The sequence below is a fragment of the Lepidochelys kempii genome, chromosome 2, assembly GCF_965140265.1.
Source record: "Lepidochelys kempii isolate rLepKem1 chromosome 2, rLepKem1.hap2, whole genome shotgun sequence".
Classification (NCBI taxonomy): domain Eukaryota; kingdom Metazoa; phylum Chordata; order Testudines; family Cheloniidae; genus Lepidochelys; species Lepidochelys kempii.
The window spans coordinates 248,084,779-248,103,752 of NC_133257.1; the positions used below are offsets into that span (position 1 = coordinate 248,084,779).

At 38.3% G+C, this 18,974-nt stretch overlaps 1 protein-coding gene across 13 annotated transcripts in view; it reads left to right on the plus strand.

Moving 5' to 3' along the window:
- DIP2C (disco interacting protein 2 homolog C) overlaps positions 1-18,974 on the plus strand; it is a 485,644-nt gene that overhangs the window by 372,163 nt on the left and 94,507 nt on the right. For 8 of the 13 annotated variants that reach the window (XM_073334492.1, XM_073334497.1, XM_073334502.1 and 5 more), the window contains 10 exons: positions 983-1,106; positions 1,416-1,561; positions 3,704-3,806; positions 4,118-4,182; positions 7,685-7,778; positions 7,933-8,052; positions 8,827-8,941; positions 12,901-13,040; positions 16,298-16,434; positions 18,731-18,939. In XM_073334492.1, the coding sequence (XP_073190593.1) occupies positions 983-1,106; positions 1,416-1,561; positions 3,704-3,806; positions 4,118-4,182; positions 7,685-7,778; positions 7,933-8,052; positions 8,827-8,941; positions 12,901-13,040; positions 16,298-16,434; positions 18,731-18,939 (1,253 nt within the window). The remainder of the gene's footprint in view (positions 1-982; positions 1,107-1,415; positions 1,562-3,703; positions 3,807-4,117; positions 4,183-7,684; positions 7,779-7,932; positions 8,053-8,826; positions 8,942-12,900; positions 13,041-16,297; positions 16,435-18,730; positions 18,940-18,974) is intronic. The other 5 variants (XM_073334496.1, XM_073334500.1, XM_073334501.1 and 2 more) reach the window with 2 other exon arrangements.

Sequence of the window (18,974 nt, forward strand, 5' to 3'; positions counted from 1 at the left end):
TTCTCCAAGGACAAGGTAATACTGCAGACTTCATGAAGGAACAAGCGGTCTCTGCACAGACTCTAGATCCTGTCTTAAGACTGCATATGAAATCACTTTGACTACACCTCCTCAGCAGATATGAGCTCATTCGCTGAGAGCACAAGTGACATTGATAGCGTTACTCAGTGACATTTCCATATTAGACATTTACAGGTCAGCCATACACTTATGGACCATTCTGCTATTACTGCATCTTCCAAAGCGAACACAGGCCTCAGTAGGGCAGCCCAGCAATCTATATTTCTATAGACTCTGAGTCCTCCCAGATGGGGTTCTGTTTGTGAGTCACCTATGTGGAATACACATCTGCATTTATTCAAAGACGACAAACAGTTACTTACTGTAACTATGGTTCTTTGAGATGTGATGCAGATGTGTATTCCATGACCCACCCTCTGTCCCCTCTGCATCAGAATCTCCTCTCATAGGCTTTCGGTGTCAAGGAACCAAGGGGGGTCAGGACGGTGTTGCCTTATATAGCCAGGGCAGGGGCCACAGTCACAAGGCGCAAGCTCTGCCCCTCTATGGGTACTGCTAAGCAAAGTCTTGGCTCCAGTCACTGGGTTCACACACACCTAAGTGGAATACACCTCTACATCATTCTTCGAAGAGCCACATTTACAGTAAGTTAACCATTTCTTATTTCATAGACGAGGCATCTTGTGTAGAGATGTAAAAGATGAAGCCATATGATGGCTTTAGTCCTTTGAATGGATATATATGATTGTGAGGATGAATATATCCAAATTATAGAACTCCTTTTTCAGTTTACAAGTGAGGCAATTATATTTTGTTAATTAATTAAGTTGGATAGAGGGAAGACTATTTTTTTCCTAAGACATTGCGTACCTTGTAAAACAAACTACAAAAAAAGCATGTTGCATGCAGTCAGTTCTAGTAAATTTCACTTGTTGCTTTTCTTATTTTTGTGATCAATTAGGATGCAGGAAGCCAACAAATTGGTTTCTTACTTGGAAGCTGTGGTGTTACTGTGGCCTTGACTAGTGATGCATGCCATAAAGGACTGCCTAAAAGCCCTACAGGGGAGATACCACAGTTCAAAGGTAAACTCATCCTCATTAAACCTACTTCTTGTACAAAGATTCCACACGTGTTACTAAATAGCACTTATGAACGTGTCACATATACACCATTAGTACTTTTGAGGTTTAGAAACTAGCCTCAACATAGTATGTCCTAATGTCTATGTACAGAAAGTATGATAATTAATAATCCTGCTTGGTCTATTCCAGTGTGGATACTCACATGAGTAGAATAAGCAATATTCAGCCAACCACAACATACAAGCATAGAACACATTTGAAATAAACTTGTGTGCAGAAGCATTTCATTCTCTTGTACTATTTATCCAGCAGAAACTCAGCAAAAGCTCTTTGTCTGTTTCTCAGGATGGCCAAAGCTGCTATGGTTTGTCACAGAATCTAAACATCTTTCTAAACCTCCTCGTGACTGGTTCCCACATATCAAGGATGCAAACAATGACACAGCTTACATAGAGGTGAGTTTATAAAGATAAATTTTCCCTATGATCCATTGCATATGACACTTCTGAATAACATTAAGATAAACATAACTATGTTGTCACTGCTTCTATAAACAGTGAGCCTCCTGTTTACTGGCTGATAAGTAATTTCAGTATAAATAGGAACTGAATATTATATGAAAGTTAATGCAATGTTAAATTTGCACAGTTTGGAGTCTTTTTTACTTAAAGGTTTCTACAGCACTTGAGGCCCTGATTCAGCAGTGCTCTAAGTAGTCAGCTTAGAGCATGCATGTGCTTAACTGCTTTGCTGTATTGGGATTTCAGATATTACAGTGATGGATGCTTCACAAATAAGTAAGCTGCAGCAGTGAGGACACCCAAACTTTTGCACTTCTAGACTTTGATTTTTTTGTTTGTTTGCTTTTGTTACAACTTTGATTAAAGATAAGTTCATTTTTTTACAGTCAGTTTTGTTTATCAAGAAAGTCACAAAGCTATAAAAAATAAGGGAATGCAATATAATTCTTAATGTCACTTCTCCTAACACACAATGAACTGATGACACCAAAGACTTTGAAGGGGTGGGAGCTGGAAGTCCACAACTTATTAAATGGCATAAACCATGTTAACTTGCTCTCACTGAGATCTTATGTATATTGACTCCCACAAGGCGATATGTATTCTGAATGGCCCATGTATTCAAGGGAGTTCTGTCCTATCCTGTCCTTAAAACTAGGCCCTGTCTGTGCTGAAGAGAAGTCCAGACTTTCTCCAGCTGCATCTGTTGAGATGTGGAAATGACTAGCAAAGTGTATGGTGGACCATCTCCTCAGTGCCTTAGAAACAGTTATCTTCTTTTTCCCCCTTAGCGTCATCTGAAGTTCTTTTCCTATCACCAGGCAACCTCCCCCCCTTTTTTTTTCTTTGCCCACATGGCTCCTCCTACTCAATTTAACTTGCTGCCACAATATTCTATAGAAGTTTTCCTGTTTTGCCATAGCTCTTACTCACCATACAGGCTTCTCACTGATCTGTTCAGACGAGGGATCACCAACTAGCATCACCGAAAAAAGTTTTCTCCCTAGTATTTGTGGACTTGACTATCCGCCTAAGGAAGAGAAGCTGCTTGTTCATCATCCTTTCTTAAAAATCTTGCCTCTCTTGCCTAAAAATCTTGCCTCAGTCAGTGTGTGTGGTTAAATTCTCTCCCGAAAGGTCCGCTTCAGGAAGGGAAAATTAGCATAGCTAGCTGCATTTAACTTTTTTGGGTGTAGGTTTTTCTCCTTCTTTTTTCCTCTTTTGAAAGGAGCAAATGAATTAAATAATGTTAGCATTTAAATAATCACAAGTCAAGCTAATGCCCTCCTCAGTTCAAAGTGATTGGGATTTCCCATCTATATGCTGCTGTTTGATAATGTTAGTTTTCTAAAGGAGTGGGTGAACATGGCAGCTATGCATATGTATTGAATGTTGCTGGCTATCTTCATCATGGAAGAAGATACTGATTTTGTTTAAATGATGACTTAGAATTTGCAGCCTACTGCAGAAAGTACCAAAAATTGTGAGGGCTCCAAACTCAGCACTGTGATTCTCTCATTATTTTTTCTTCTTAGATTTAATACAGTTCATGTATTTCTGTTAGTATCAATACCCTCACACACATGGTTGCAGCAGCCACCCCTTTGCCGGTCTTGTTTGGGAGGGCTGCCCAAATAATTTAACAGATAACCAGTGAGAAGTAACTCTCACATTTTTAAATCTAGCCAACATATTACTCAGTGATGTCTTACTTAGGTTACTCAGACTTCTGCTGCTGGTGTTGCTAGTGTGACTCAAAAGCAAGTTTAGAATTAATATCAAATGTAATTCTCCCACCCTCCCTGAATGCAAACAGCTGAAGAGTTCCTGATACCAAACATGACAAGTTTCTGCCTAAAAAGACACCTTCTCCAGGAAAAGAAATGGGGCTTTATAAAAACTGTTTCGCCTTCATTAGAGCTCTCCCTACCTGTGAAAGCTAAACTATAGTAACGAAGTTCATCAACTGGCCTTTGTTTCTCCATGTTAAATGCTCTGACTCTAACTGCCAAACAATAAGAGCAGTGCTACTGTTGCATACACTATATTCAATCTTCAATAACAAATCTTTTGTAGTACAAGACGTGTAAAGATGGAAGCGTGCTTGGGGTGACGGTGACAAGAATTGCACTGCTGACCCACTGTCAAGCTCTTACACAAGCATGTGGATATACAGAAGGTATTAAACACATTCCTCTTGTTTCATCCCTGCCTGACTGGGGTCTTATTTTATATAGGGCTGTATTCAATATTTCTAGATTAAAAATAGAAATTATGGATTCATTGCATTTTTGCATGTCTTTGAGATGTAACAAAGAGAAGATGCCTTGCCAAGACTAATCCTACTATGGAGAGTTACTCGGAAAGTTATGCTTGAAGTCATCAGTCATGTTATACCAAAATTTACTGTATTTCCTTCCTGTAAGAGGTTTTGCTTTGAGTTTATGCCGTGCTCAGAAAAATAAGCCATATTTTGTTTTTATTTGATAGCTGAAACAATTGTGAATGTACTAGATTTCAAGAAGGATGTTGGCTTATGGCATGGGATTCTTACAGTAAGTAACTTTTTCCTTTATGTGAATATTTGAAAAAGAGCTTGTCTAATAAGCTTTTATCAACAGATGTTGGGATGTCATAAGATTTCTTCTAACTCAATCTTGTTTGTCATAAAACCAGACAATTACAGTTTAGAGCTGATGATTCTTGGCTAGTTAGCTACACCTTTATCTAGCAAGCACAGAGGGTTAGGGTGCAGGAGGGGATGCTGTATTCATTGCTGTATGGTTCTGAGGCCTACAGTCTTCGAAGGCATTGAATCAAGAACAACAGGCCTCTGTTGCTTCAGTAAGATCCTCATCAGCTAGAGTTGTTATATTACCACTGACAAAGTTCCTCATCATTCAAAACTACCTCCTCTTGCGGTGTCCCCCAGGGATCTGTGCTGGGACCAGTGCTATTCAACATATTCATAGATGATCTGGAAAAAGGGGTAAACAGTGAGGTGGCAAAGTTTGCAGACGATACAAAATTACTTAAAATAGTTAAGCCAAAGCAGACTGAGAAGAGTTACAAAGGGATCTCACAAAACTGGGCAACAAAATGGTAGATGAAATTAACTGTTGATAAATGCAGAGTAATGCACACTGGAAATCCCAAGTACATATACAAAATGATGGGGTCTAAATTAGCTGTTACCACTCAAGAAAGAAATCATGGAGTCATTGTGGTTAGTTCTCTGAAAACACCCACTCATAATGTTAGGAACTATTAGGAAAGAGATAGATAATAAGACAGAAAATATCATGATGGCACTATATAAATCTGTGATACACCCACACCATGAATTCTGCATGTATTCTGGTCACCCACATTTCAAAAATATATATTAGAATTGGAAAAAGTGTGGAGAAGGGTAACAAAAATGACTGCGGTATGGAACAACTTCCATTTGAGCTCAGATTAAAAAGACTAGGACTGTTCATCTTGGAAAAGAGACAATGAATGGGAGGATATGATAGAGGTCTATAAAATCATGACTGGTGTGGAGAAAGTGAATAAGGAAGTTTTTTTTAAACCCCTTCCCATAACTCAAGAACCAGGGGTCACACAATGAAATTAATAGGCAGCAGGCTTACAGTAAACAAAAAGAAGTACTACTTCACACAATGCACAGTCAACCTGTGGAACCAGTTGCCACGGGATGTTATGAAGTCTCAGGGGCAATTGGAGGCTCCGCATGCTGCCCCCACTGTGAGCACCAGCTCTTCAGCTCCCATTGGCCAGGAGCTGTGGCCAATGGGAGCTGTGGGCAGGCAGGGGCAGTGTGCAGAGCTGCCTGGCTGCCCTGAGCCTAGGAGCTGCAGGGACATGCCTGTCACTTCTGGGAGTCGCCTGAGGTAAGCACTGCTTGGCTGGAGCCAACACCCAACGCCCCCCGCCACACACAAACACCACAACTCCCAGCCCCTCCCCTGTCCCGTACCCTAACCTCCTGCCCCAGGCCTGAGTCCCCTCCCACACCCAAACTCCCTCCCAGAGCCCGCATCCCCTCCTACACCCCAACCCTCTGTCCCAGGCTCTGCCCAGAGCCCCCTCCCAGACCCCAACCCCCTGCCGGGGAAAGTGAGTGAGGGTGGGGTAAAGCGAGTGATGGGAGAGGGGGATGGAGTGAGAAGGGGCGTTGCCTCAGGGGAAGGAGTGGGGCAAGGGTGTTTGGGTTTGTGCGATTAGACAGTTGGCAACCCCATGCTCTGGGTGTCCTGACCCTCTGACTGCCAGAAGCTGGGAATGGACGACAAGGGATGGATTGCTCAATAATAGCCCTGTTTTGTTCATTCCCTCTGAAGCACCTGGCATTGGCCACTGTGGGAAGACAGGATACTGGGCTAGATGAACCATTGGTCTGATCCAGAGTGGCCAAACTTGTGTTCTTGTATTACTGATCCTGAGACAATTCTGCTGCACTAGGTTGGACAAGCTCTCTGTTTGCCTCTTGAATATCTTTCAGAGCAAGAACATGAAAGTTCACTGGTGTGGAGGCCAACGTTTTTTTTTTAATTATTAAAGACAGCCTCCAACAGTCACTTGAAAACGATGTTGCAGCTGAAGCTTGGGGAAATCCTGTTCAACTGATCGTAGCAGAGAGAGTGGCTATCTTTGAAAAGACCATATCTGAACATTTCAAACTGAAAGAACTTATGTTTTATGATTCCAGGGGAACCCAGCTTACCTTTCCTGCCACCTGTTGCTCTGTTTCCATGAATGTCAAAGGGCAATTATAGCTATGCTTTGAGACAGAATTCAGAGTAACAGCCGTGTTAGCCTGTATTCGCAAAAAGAAAAGGAGTACTTGTGGCACCTTAGAGACTAACCAATTTATTTGAGCATAAGCTTTCGTGAGCTACAGTGAGACGCGTCCGATGAAGTGAGCTGTAGCTCACGAAAGCTTATGCTCAAATAAATTGGTTAGTCTCTAAGGTGCCACAAATACTCCTTTTCTTTTTGAGACAGAATGGGATTCCAGGTTTTATGTCCACAAGTAGTTAATCTAATATTGTTAACTTTTTTATTACACAGCCTGAAAGTAAGCACCCACCAAAATTTTCTCACAGCCTTTTTTTGCTCTTCATATGGCCTTACCTTGTTGCCTGACTTATCTATGAAGGCTTTTCCTGTGTTAACAGTTGCACAAGACTGAAAGGGGAAATATCATCTTTGGATCCAGTCATGCAAACACTTACATGAGTAATCCCATTGGGAGATTTACATATGCTCAGATCTTGGGATCCTAGACCTGGTTTTCCCAAAATATGTACCATATTTAACCCCTACTTTTAATGTAGCGATATTGTGTGCCAAATAACTAAAGAAAACAAACATTTAAAACCATCAGAGATCAACTTGCTGCCATTGGCTTCACTGAATTTCTTATTTATATACTTTACAACTTTTTAGAACCTCACCAAGGGTATTCTGGTATTGGTCTAGCCATAAGAGGGCCAAAAGGCCCTGAATTTATTTTGTTTTAGAGTAAGCATGATTTTGCTTATTTCATGTATTATCATTGATTCCCCTTCCTACTTTTATGCACAACTAAATGAACTTTTTTGCTGCTATGGTAGCTTTTCACTCCAGGTACAGACAGGTTTTTCTAGGTGTTTAAATTGTTGCATATCTCTTTGAGTAAGGGTCATTCCTGTGAAACAAGGGTTAGCAGAATTGGGCCTTAAATTCATTTCTGAAAGCAAAGATGCAGTCATGAATCACTCAACCTTTGGGAGTTAAAGCATGCTCTTGTGCCACTTTCCATGTTGCTGTTGTGTAAACGAAGTGAAAGAGAGTGGAAACAAGTGAACATCCTTTTTTAAAGTAACATTACAATTTTCATCATTGATTTTTTTATTGATTTTTTTTTAGCATCTGTTATTGGTTTAAACCAGAATTCCTAATTATGTACTTATCAACTTGATTCACAAGCTGACATGATATAAGCTTGTTCCATTACTAATTTTATGCTCTTTGGGGACAAATCCCTTGTTTACTTTATTTTGATTTCAGAGCGTCATGAACATGATGCACGTTATAAGTATCCCGTATTCCTTAATGAAAGTGAATCCGCTATCATGGATACAGAAAGTCTGCCAGTACAAAGGTAAGGAGTGGAAGTGCATAAAGGTTTTTTTTGAAAAGTCAAACTCAGAAAAGCAAGTTGTTGCTATTGAGGCTATTTAGCTGTAATTTACTCATTCCCACGTCTTAAAATAATTTCTACTCAGCACATTAGTAATTTTTCATTTTCATTTTAGCAAAAGTCGCTTGTGTAAAATCCAGGGACATGCACTGGGCGTTAGTGGCACATCGAGATCAAAGAGATATCAACCTTTCCTCATTGCGTATGCTAATAGTGGCCGATGGCGCAAATCCTTGTAAGTCATGCTTGTATAATAAAACAAAGAATATGATACTTATTTCCTGTCTTATGTTTTAAGTTTCAGTCTTCAGTCACATTAGCAAAACATGTTTAACAAAAGTATAAGGTTTATCTACTGCAAACTACACAACATTTGTGGAAACAGTAATTAATTTTGGATTTTTTTTAAAATATATTTTTCCTTAGCTAATCCTGAAGCAAACTTGATATTCTGCATAACGTAAGTCGCAGTAAATCCAGTTTTGTTTAACATGACAGCCATATATAAAGACTGTAATAAATTATCTTTAAGCAGTAGAAAGAAGCAGAAGGTTTGCTTCTGAGTAACAGAGAATTGGCGGGAGGGGGGGGATATATGCACTATTCTAGACAACTGCATCTGGATCACTTAGTATTAATCAGAACTTTCTCCATGTAATTTTTAAGATACAGTGATATAGATCTTCTGCTCATCTATTGTAACTTGCTTTGAGTTCCTAGAGTAAATCTTTCCTTAATGTGCCTTTTGTTAAACATATTGTATGTGTACTTCACATCTTAGATCCATCTGTAGTGGCTCTTCTACCCACAAGCAATAAAACTATTTATGCCTGAAAGCTAATCTTTAATATACCATATATAGTTGAGCTCTACCAGATATGATGTTTTCCAGATGTCATCTAGATCCTTTTGTCCTGAAAACCTATGTACATGCATCAAAATGTTTTGTATGTGAATGGCATTGTCTCAGAAGTCAGATTATTTTTCTTCTCTGATTTTTTTACTCCAGGGTCTATTTCTTCCTGTGATGCATTTCTCAATGTCTTCCAAAGTAAAGGCCTAAGACAGGAGGTCATTTGTCCTTGTGCCAGTTCACCAGAAGCTCTCACTGTGGCTATTCGAAGGTATTGTGTTACACAAATTAAAAAAGACAGTCTATAGAACAACACATTCAAACTAAAAAAAATGAAAATTATTTTCAAGAAAGATTATGTCTGTATAGTTAGCATTCACATTATTCTTTTTGTATTCATCTTTGTACCAAATAGGACATGCAGAATGTGTGGCACCCTAACTAGTTTTGGAGGGAAAGAACAATATGATCAAGTTCATAATATAATTTTAGTTTAAAATCAAGCAGGCTAACATGCAAAATCTGTTGTGGAAACCCTTGTAAAATCCCATAATAAAGCAGTGAATGAATTAAAAAGAGGGAATTTTAATTGAATTGTAAGAGTGAGAAAATCATGCTTTAGAACTCAACAACCAGTGTCTTTCTGGAGAATTACAGCAGGCTTCTGGTGGTATTTGGCTGAATGGCTTTTTTCTTAATGATTAGAGAAGGTCTGTAATCCCCTGGAAATATGCTACCCGCTCTGTTGTGCCTGTGCCTGGAAATGGAGTGTATAAATTCCAACAAAACTGCCAGACCTTTATATTTACTCATAATTGTGGGTAGGTAGTGGCCACCTATCCCAGGTTTGTGACACATTGTGATATGATGGGTAAAGACATAATTGTAGCACATTCCAATGTATGTGCCACAATGTCATGACTTTGTCCAAAAGTGGGAACTCTGGAGAGTGGGTGTGTCATCCTAAATGGTCAGTTCAAATGCCCTTCTAACATCCAGATTTCTAAAGCTGTTTTTCAGTGTATAACCTTGTTGTATAACCCTTGTTGTAAGGGAAGGCATACCTTATGGAGGCTAAAGGGTTTTCTTTTCCCTGCTGGCCCAGACAGTGCCTCCCTCAAATCTGATGCTGCTGAATGGAGGCATTCTATCAAATGTTTGAACCTTAATGCATAATAGGAGGTCTGTCCTTTCTAGCTTTAGAATTCTATGCTAAAATCCATTTTGAACTGTTAAGGGTCCATTTTCATATTATGTACCTTGGATAGGTTACCGAAGAGATTTTATGAACAAATAAAATAGATAATAAATGCAAAGTATTTTTTATTTTTAGAACCTTGTTCTGCAATTATGTAGCAATCATCTTGTTACAGTGAATGTTATTGAATTTATAAATGCTTGTGTAAAATCCGTAAATAGCAAGGTAATACTTCCTGAACTCTGAAACTTTAGTATCTTTCACATTCTATTCAAACAGTCATTCTTTACAGTAAAGACATTATCACACAAATTCCACAGATTAGCATCTGAAGCATGAATTAAAATGACTGACTACAGATTTGCTGTACACAGGGTTTCCTGTTAACACTGCAACTTCTTCAATATACTTTTCTAAGCTGTGATCGATAATTATAGATGTTCCTTCCAAGAAGAATAAGAAAAAGCAATTCCTCTTGTAAAATGCCTGTATAATTTAGAAAAAGGCAATTAGTACTAGATTAATTGCTGCTTTAACCAGAAACTCAAGGCATAATGTCATAGCTGAAGGCTGCAAAAAAGTAATTTCATGTGCAAAACGGTGGTCAAGATGATTTTGTAATGCCACTTGATGAGCTGCCTCCAGCAGATTGCATCTGGCCTGACACTACTGACACTTGAGTGCTTAACTTTAACTACAAAAAGACTTCCACTGAAGTCAATAAATGCAGGTCATAAGCCACGTGTTCTGATCTATTGTACATGTTTCTAAAAGGGAGGGAACTCTGTACTTTTGCACACACAATCTTTTAAATCCAAGAATCTCAAAATACTTCACAAATACTGAATGTTAAGGCTTCATTCATTTACATCTTGAGGTAGATTTGTTCTGTCCCCCTTTTATACACAGGGAACCTGAGGTACAGATATGTTAAGTGACTTATGCACATTCACTTAATCTAGGAACTTGATGGAAATAAAACCCCTATCTCATTGCCTCTATTTCTTAATCTCAAAATTTATCCTTCCTGTAATGAACCTTGAAGATCTTCATGTTTTTTTCTTAGAAATAGCCGGTATGCAGATGTTGTTAGCTTTAACCTAAAAAGTTCTAAATGTCTTGGAAACAGGCTACTTGAATCCCCTTTTCTCCTCGGGTGATTTTTTCCCCCATAATTGCTTAGCAGAGATACTCAGTTAGAGATGCCCTGGTTTGGACTGCATAGGGCTGACAAGACGTATTCCTGAAGGGGACTGTGTGTCTTGGATCTGCTCCCATTCTTGATCCACCAGATCCTGGATTTGCTTAATAAAACAAGGGAGATGTATGCCAAAAGTCTCATGTTGGCTTCTACTCTATTACAAGTAGCAGTATGAGGAACTGTGTGAGCGAATTGGAGAAGGAAATCAGTGAAAACAGGCATTTTATTTTCATGTTTAAGATCGTACGAATAACGTAATGTGCGCTTGGGGATTGGGAGTGAGACAAAGTTGATCAGTAATGTGGTTGAGAATTCCTTTTAAATGATGGAAATGTTATTCATCATGGCTGCCTATTTACTAGCCTCCATTTGTTATGCTCTACTGCATATTTGAGCCTGCCCATAGCCTTCTTTGCTGACATTGTCATTTCAGAAATGTCTCATAATATCTATTAATTAAAATTTGTTATATCAGTCACTAGGAATCTTATATGAACATGATTAGCTAAGGCCTATCTAAGTATTTCAAGCATAGCAGAGGAGACATGACATAGAAGAAGAACATTATCTGATAACACAAGCATTTGTTATGATGGATTACATAGCACAACTGCAAAAAAACAAGATGCATATAGGCTCTTCCATTGATCTTGAAAATAGTTTAGTCTGTTTGCATTACATGCAAGCAATATCCCTAACCAAATCACCATTGTTAGACTCCATTTTACATTTTTAAAGTACAATGTAGTGTGGGTCTCTTTCCAGTTTCACCTGACTTAACTCAATAACTTACACAAGTCAACATTAGTTTGTTCAAGCTATATACCATATATGTATAATTGTATTCACTAATACAATGTGCACATTTGTACTGAAACGAACTGACAAGACAGCTATGCCTGAGTTGTAGAATAATATAGTATGTTAAGAGTGAATTTGACCAAACCTAGACGTCACAAAGGAATTGCCATTCACAATGTCTTGAACTTTTTGTAATGTAATGGTGAAAATTACAGTGACTACACCTGGTAGTTAAAGAGAAATAAGCTAGACAGTAATGCATTAGAATAATCAAGTTATGCATGTTAAAACTGTGATGATAAAATTATTGCTGCGTGTACTGAAACTTGGCATTGAATTTATTAAAAAATGTAATATCTTCGGTTCAGAAGGCTGATGCCTAACCATATGGCAAAAAAGTCACATCCATGGTCTAAGTACAGAACTGGGATACTTCAGTTCTAATCCTGACTTTCTGACACTAACACACTATATAATCCTGATCACGTCACTTAAACCTAAATTCTAAATAAACTAAGGTGTCTCGGTTTGGGCTACCAAGAATTGAGGCACCCCAAATCTCTAGAGATCTGATTTCCAGAAGCATTTGTCTCTAGTTCGGCATCCCAAAATCACTAGTCAGTTGTGAACATTTGGGCATTAACTTCTCCATTTCCCTATTTGTAAAATGGGGCTAATGCCTCTCACTAGGAACTGAGTGAATTAATGTTTGTAAAGCTCTTTGAAGACTAAAAAAAGTTACTGTAGGTGAGATTAGAGTTATTCTTAGCACTCTATAGAAACATACTTCTGGGTGGACACTGACAGTGAAAGCTGGTATCTCTAATTATCAGTGACTTGGGAGAAGAATTATGTCAGATGTAGTAGGGCAGATGAAGATAATGTACAGAATAAATCAAGATTAAATCTAAGAAATGCTAATTAAGAAATACTGGAATATTTTTTATGATAGTCTGTTACAAATGGGGAAAACATAATGGTTTGCCTGGTAAAACACACTGCCTATTCAAGTTATCGACTCTTGTTGCAGGCCAACAGATGACAGCAATCAGCCTCCAGGCAGGGGAGTTTTGTCCATGCATGGCCTCACCTACGGAGTAATTAGAGTGGATTCTGAAGAAAAGCTTTCTGTCCTAACTGTGCAAGATGTGGGCTTGGTGATGCCAGGAGGTAGGGATTGGCACAGCTTTCTCTGAAATATGTAATATATACAAACATGAGCCTTTTTCATTAATTATACTATATAATGCTATAAATAGAAATACTTTCCTATTAAAGAAACAATGAAAATTAGGATGTATATACTTTAAAGTATACAATCTAACAATATGATCAAACAGAACTCTTTTTTTTCTTAGGATTTCCAATATACATTTTCTCCCCAGTATTTACTGTGGTCGCATGCTCAGCCTCCACTTATTAGCCACAGACTGCTTTCATTTCAAGTGGTCTGGCAACACCTGATTCTACTCCATTGTCCTCATGAAGGCATGCTCACCACTAATTCATTACCCCTAAAATGCCCAAACAAAATTAATTTGGAATCCTGTATTCAGAGGCTAGAACACAAGTATGAACATGAGTCCATGCATAGAAAAAAGAGTGACCCAGACCAGACCAAGGTATTTTAGGTTATTTTCCTAACCTGTTGTAAATATAAATTAAACTGCTTGCTGCAGACTTCCTGAATATTTCTGCAAGCCCCTTTATTCAGACACGATTATATTATAAAAAGAGGGGGATGTATCCTAAGCAGATGGTAGTTAAAAAATTCAGACTAAAGCAGTAAGCCAGAGTTTTTAAACATGACATCACGTTTTTATATCTAAATTGATTTTGCGTTTGGTGTAATGATTGGAAAAGACCAATATTGTTGTGTTTCTTAACAGAACTTCTAACTGGGGCTGTCAAGCGATTAAAAAATTAATCGTGTGATTAATCGCCCTGTTAAACAATAATTCAGTACCATTTTTTAAAATATTTTAGGATGTTTTCTACATTTTCAAATATATTGATTTCAATTACAGCACAGAATACAGAGTGTACAGTGCTTACTTTATATTTATTTTTATTACAAATATTTGCACTGTAAAAAACAAATCGTATATTTCAATTCACCTGATACGAGTACTGTAGTGCAATTTCTTTATCATAAAAGTTGAAATTACAATTTTTTTTTGTTACATAACTGCACTCAAAAACAAATAATGTAAAACTTTTGAGACTACAAGTCCGTTCAGTTCTACTTCTTGTTCAGCCGATCACTCAGACAAACAAGTTTGGTTACATTTGCAGGAGATAATGCTGCCTGCCTCTTGTTTACAACGTCACCTCAAAGTGAGAACAGGCATTCACATGGCACTGTTGTAACTGGCGTCACAAGATATTTACGTGCCAGATGCACTAAAGATTCATATGTCTCTTCATGCTTCAACTGCCATTCTAGAGGATGTGCGTCCATGGTGATGACGGGTTCTGCTTGATAACGATCCAAAGCAGAGTGGACCGACCCATGTTCATTTTCATCATCTGGGTCAGATGCCATCAGCAGAAGGTTGATTTTCTTTTTTGGTGGTTTGGGTTCTGTAGTTTCTGCATCAAAATGTTGCTCTTTTAAGACTTCTGAAAGCATGCTCCACACCTCGTCCATCTCAGATTTTGGAAGGCACTTCAGATTCTTAAATCTTGGGTCGAGTGCTGTAGCTATTTTTAGAAATCTCACATTGGGTTTTGCGTTTTGTCAGATCTGCAGTGACAGTGTTCATAAATCAAACGTGCTGAGTCATCTTCCGAGACTGCTATAACAGGAAATATATAGCAAAATTCAGGTAAAATAGAGCAGGAGACATACCGTTCTCCCCCAAGGAGTTCAGTCACAAATTTAATTAATGCATTATTTTTTTAACGAATATCATCAGCATGGAAGCATGTCCTCCAGAATGGTGGCTGAAGCATGAAGAGGCATAGGAATGTTTAGCATATCTGGCACGTAAATACTTCGCAACGCTGACTACAACAGTGAGATGCAAATGCCTGTTCTCACTTTTAGGTGACATTGTAAATAAGAAGCAGGCAGCAATATCACCCATAAATGTAAACAAACTTGTTTGTCTTAGCGATTGGCTGAGCAAGAAGTAGGACTGAATGGACTTGTGGGCTCAAAAGTTTCACATTGTTTTGTTTTTAAAACAATCCAAAAATAAAACATCCAAAAATATTTAATACATTTCCATTGGTATTCTATTGTTTAACAGTGCGATTAATCAGGATTAATTTTTTTAATCACTGTTAATTTTTTTAAGTTAATTGTTTGAGTTAACTGCAATTAATCAACAGCCCTACTTCTTATACATTATACACCAAATGAATTTTCAGTTTCAGTTGGACATCTTAAAATTGAAGCAAGTTAAGGTTTTTTTCTGACAGCCATAGTATAACAATATTTTGTAGATATATCGGTTTATGTCTGATTATATACTCTGATCTAATTCAAAACAAGGTATAATACAGATTCTCTTATTATCCTCACTGTGAGTGGAGAAGCATCCAAGACTTTACATTTGCACTTATAAAGGCATTCTGGTCTGTTTCCCTTCTCTCTGTCACCTTAGCCCCTTTCCAGTCGCAAAGGCTTATGCTTATGGCAGACTCCTACTACAGAGATTGCTGCTAAGAGGCATACCTGTCCTTACTTTTATGCCCAAGACTGGAAGTGGCAGAACTCCAGCAGTACCTTTGGTGCAGTGATGGAATGCACCGGAGTGTCTTCCAGCAAGCACACTCTTTCTCACCGTTGCAATTTTTCCTTCTCCTCTCTCCCGCAATGTGCGCTCTCTTCTTCTCTCTTTCCCGTCTTCCCTTTGCTCACTGTAAATTTTTTTTTCACTTGTTGGTCCCCTCCTCTTAGCTCCTGCAAAACTCCAATACAAAATTGATGGGAGACTAAACTCTGGTAATTCTTGACAAAGCAAGACACTACTTGTGCTAGTCTGATGGGCAAAATAACTGGATCTCTTGCATGGCTGTTACTCGCTACTTGCTGAGAGCTGGCCTTGTCACCTTGACGTCTGTTGCTGGCAACTGGATATAGCATAATTATCATCCAGGAGCTAAAGCAAAACATTGTATTTTGTACTGACCACAGTAAATATATTATCCTGGTTGCAAAATCAAGGAGTCAGTCAGGCCAAAATAAGTTTTTGTTTTTCTGACTGTCTTTATATAAAGTTCTTGCCACTGTTTGTCTAAATATTAAATTCTCTTTAATGTTGTTAAAATGTCTGAATGGATGAGCAGTTTTGTATGTCTAGCATTAGTGTCTGCATATACTTCATTCATTGAAGTTTATAGCCCACAGCCTTCCCCCACCACTGACTTTCTTCTGTTGTTTCTATAATATTTTTGAAAGTCTTCTGCTTTCTCTTTAGCTATAATGTGTGCAGTGAGGCCAGATGGAATTCCTCAGCTCTGTAGAACAGACGAAATAGGCGAACTTTGTGTATGTGCTATTGCAACAGGTACATCATATTATGGACTCTCAGGCATGACCAAGAACACTTTCGAGGTGAGTCAGAATGAAGGTGCACAACAAAATCCTCTTAACTCTTCAAAGTTGAGAAGACTGTTTGGAGGGTGTGGTAATACTAATAATGCTATTACTAATTACTAGCAATACAATCTGTAATACTAGGTAATAATCACAAGCAATAAAATCTGTTTTGGGCCCCATTTCATTAAGTTCTGTTCAAACCTTTAGAAAGGCATGGGCCCCACCCTGAGAGGTTGTTCTCTGTTTGAAACAAGGTACTAGTACAGTGGTTCTCAAACTTTTGTACTGGTGACCCCTTTCACATAGCAAGCCTCTGTGTGGACCCCCCCCCTACAAATTAAAAACACTTTTAAATATATTTAACACCATTATAAATGCTGGAGGCAAAACGGGATTTGGGGTGGAGGCTGACAGCTCGCAACCCCCCATGTAATAACCTTGCGACCCCTGGAGGGGTCCTGACCCCCAGTTTGAGAATCCCTGTGCTAGTGTGTGTAACAAACTATAGCAGGAAAGTGGGAAGGAGGACATGCAGTTGTTTAGGGTATCTATATGCCCAACTTGATGGTTCCAAACACTTTAAAACTGCTAAGAATTTAGATTTTAAAAGCTGTCTTCACTAATCCCACAATCTAGCCAACATTAGATGACTGATCTATTGTAGGCATCCTAGCAGAAATATGGTTTTTGAGGAGATATCTGAAAAAGCCAGAAACATGATTTTACAAGATTGCCTTTTCGTAATGAATTGAATATGGCTTTTGTTTTTAAAACAACTGACGTGTAATTCTTTGAATTTCTTAATTCTGCCTGTTTTTCTGAACTTTGCATTTCAATGATTGCTAATTTGATAACTTTGTAGCAGCTGTCTAGTTCTGTTCTTGTTGAACCTTAATTGAAGTTATATGAAAAGGCTAAACAAGTCACTGAAGTGCAGAGAAAAACTGAACGGAGATATTCCTTATTTAAATTTTTGTTTCTTTCTTTCCTTAATCAGTGTGTGGGGTGGAGGAGGGAGAGGAAATTAGTGTAAATGTATTTGTTCCTTTAACCAAATGCTTTTTCTAATCTTATCATTTGTGAAGTCTAAACAGAGTTAATTTTTTTCCTGCATAATGACAGTTTCAACATTCCTCATCAGTACACAGTTCTGAGTATCACAAGTACTGTACCCTGAATAAATAACAGGGGCTAAGGGTTGGAGGAGTTCTCAGTCTATCCATGGAAGCCAGGAATCTTGCTATTCTGCACTGGTTTGGAATTTTTAGAATCACTTTTTGCCTTGCTGAAAGAGCAATTAGTGATAGCCAGTGTGACTGGTAATCCAATATTTGACAGGTTTCCAAGACAGAAATGTACTTAGACTAATTTTGGAGCTAGAATTTAATAGCATTCATAAAATCCGTCATAACTGGTAATATCCAGTTGGTAGTAACTGAGGCCCTAATTAAGCATGTGTGTAAAGTTAAGCATATAAATAGCCCATTGACTTAATGGGCTACTCACATGCTTAAGAACCTTGGCTGAGTCACTTAAGATGCTTTTCTTTTTTAAGAATGTCCTTTCATGTGAGAGCAAGTCAAGAGTCAATTATCTGCTTTCACCCCTAACTATGATTTCTGAGTGAGCATTTATTCTTTCTTCAGAAAGTCATCCATGTGCATCAGAGGGCAGAATTTGACCTTTTTTTTTTTTTCTGTTATCTGAGCCTCAAAGGACAAAATACAGAAACTTTGACTTTTATTGAAGACTCACAATGGTGGCCCTCAGCTTGTGATTGCCTTAGATAATTTAAGAACTTGCATTTACAAATACTCATTACCTGCAATTTTTATGGCATTTGCTGTAGTCATTTAGGAAAATAAAGGCATTCCTGAAGATACCAAGGGAACATAATTTATTCAACTTACATAAAATTGGCAGGTGTCTACAGTATATTAAAATGGCTGGACTTGTTCTGATGACTTGTTTTTTTTCTGAAGAATATTCCTTTAATGGAAAAGGACATTTCCAGTGATATTTTTTTTATTTTTTCTTAACTGCCCTGCATTTTGGACCTAAATTTATTTCCTTCCCACTCAAATATATTTTATCCATTACTGTTAAATAATTTACAACATAGAATCCAAGTTGTGCAACTGAAGCTATGGAACGGGTGTATCCTAAATATACTTGTTACAAGTGTTCATCACAACAGGTGGAGAGGTCCGGGTCCAGAGTGGAGAGAGCACTCCTCATTCCCAGGGAAGCCCACGGTGCTAGTAGCACTGGGGATTAGGTTCTCCTAACGGTATTTTGGTATGTCTTACAGGTGTTTCCTATGACCAGTTCAGGAGCTCCAATAAGTGAATACCCTTTTATAAGGACAGGATTACTAGGATTTATTGGACCAGGAGGGCTTGTCTTCGTTGTGGGCAAAATGGATGGTCTAATGGTGGTCAGTGGAAGAAGACATAATGCTGATGACATTGTAGCAACAGCCCTGGCTGTAGAACCAATGAAGTTTGTCTACAGGGGAAGGTTTGCTTCACCTTTTTTTCTTTCTAAATTGAGAT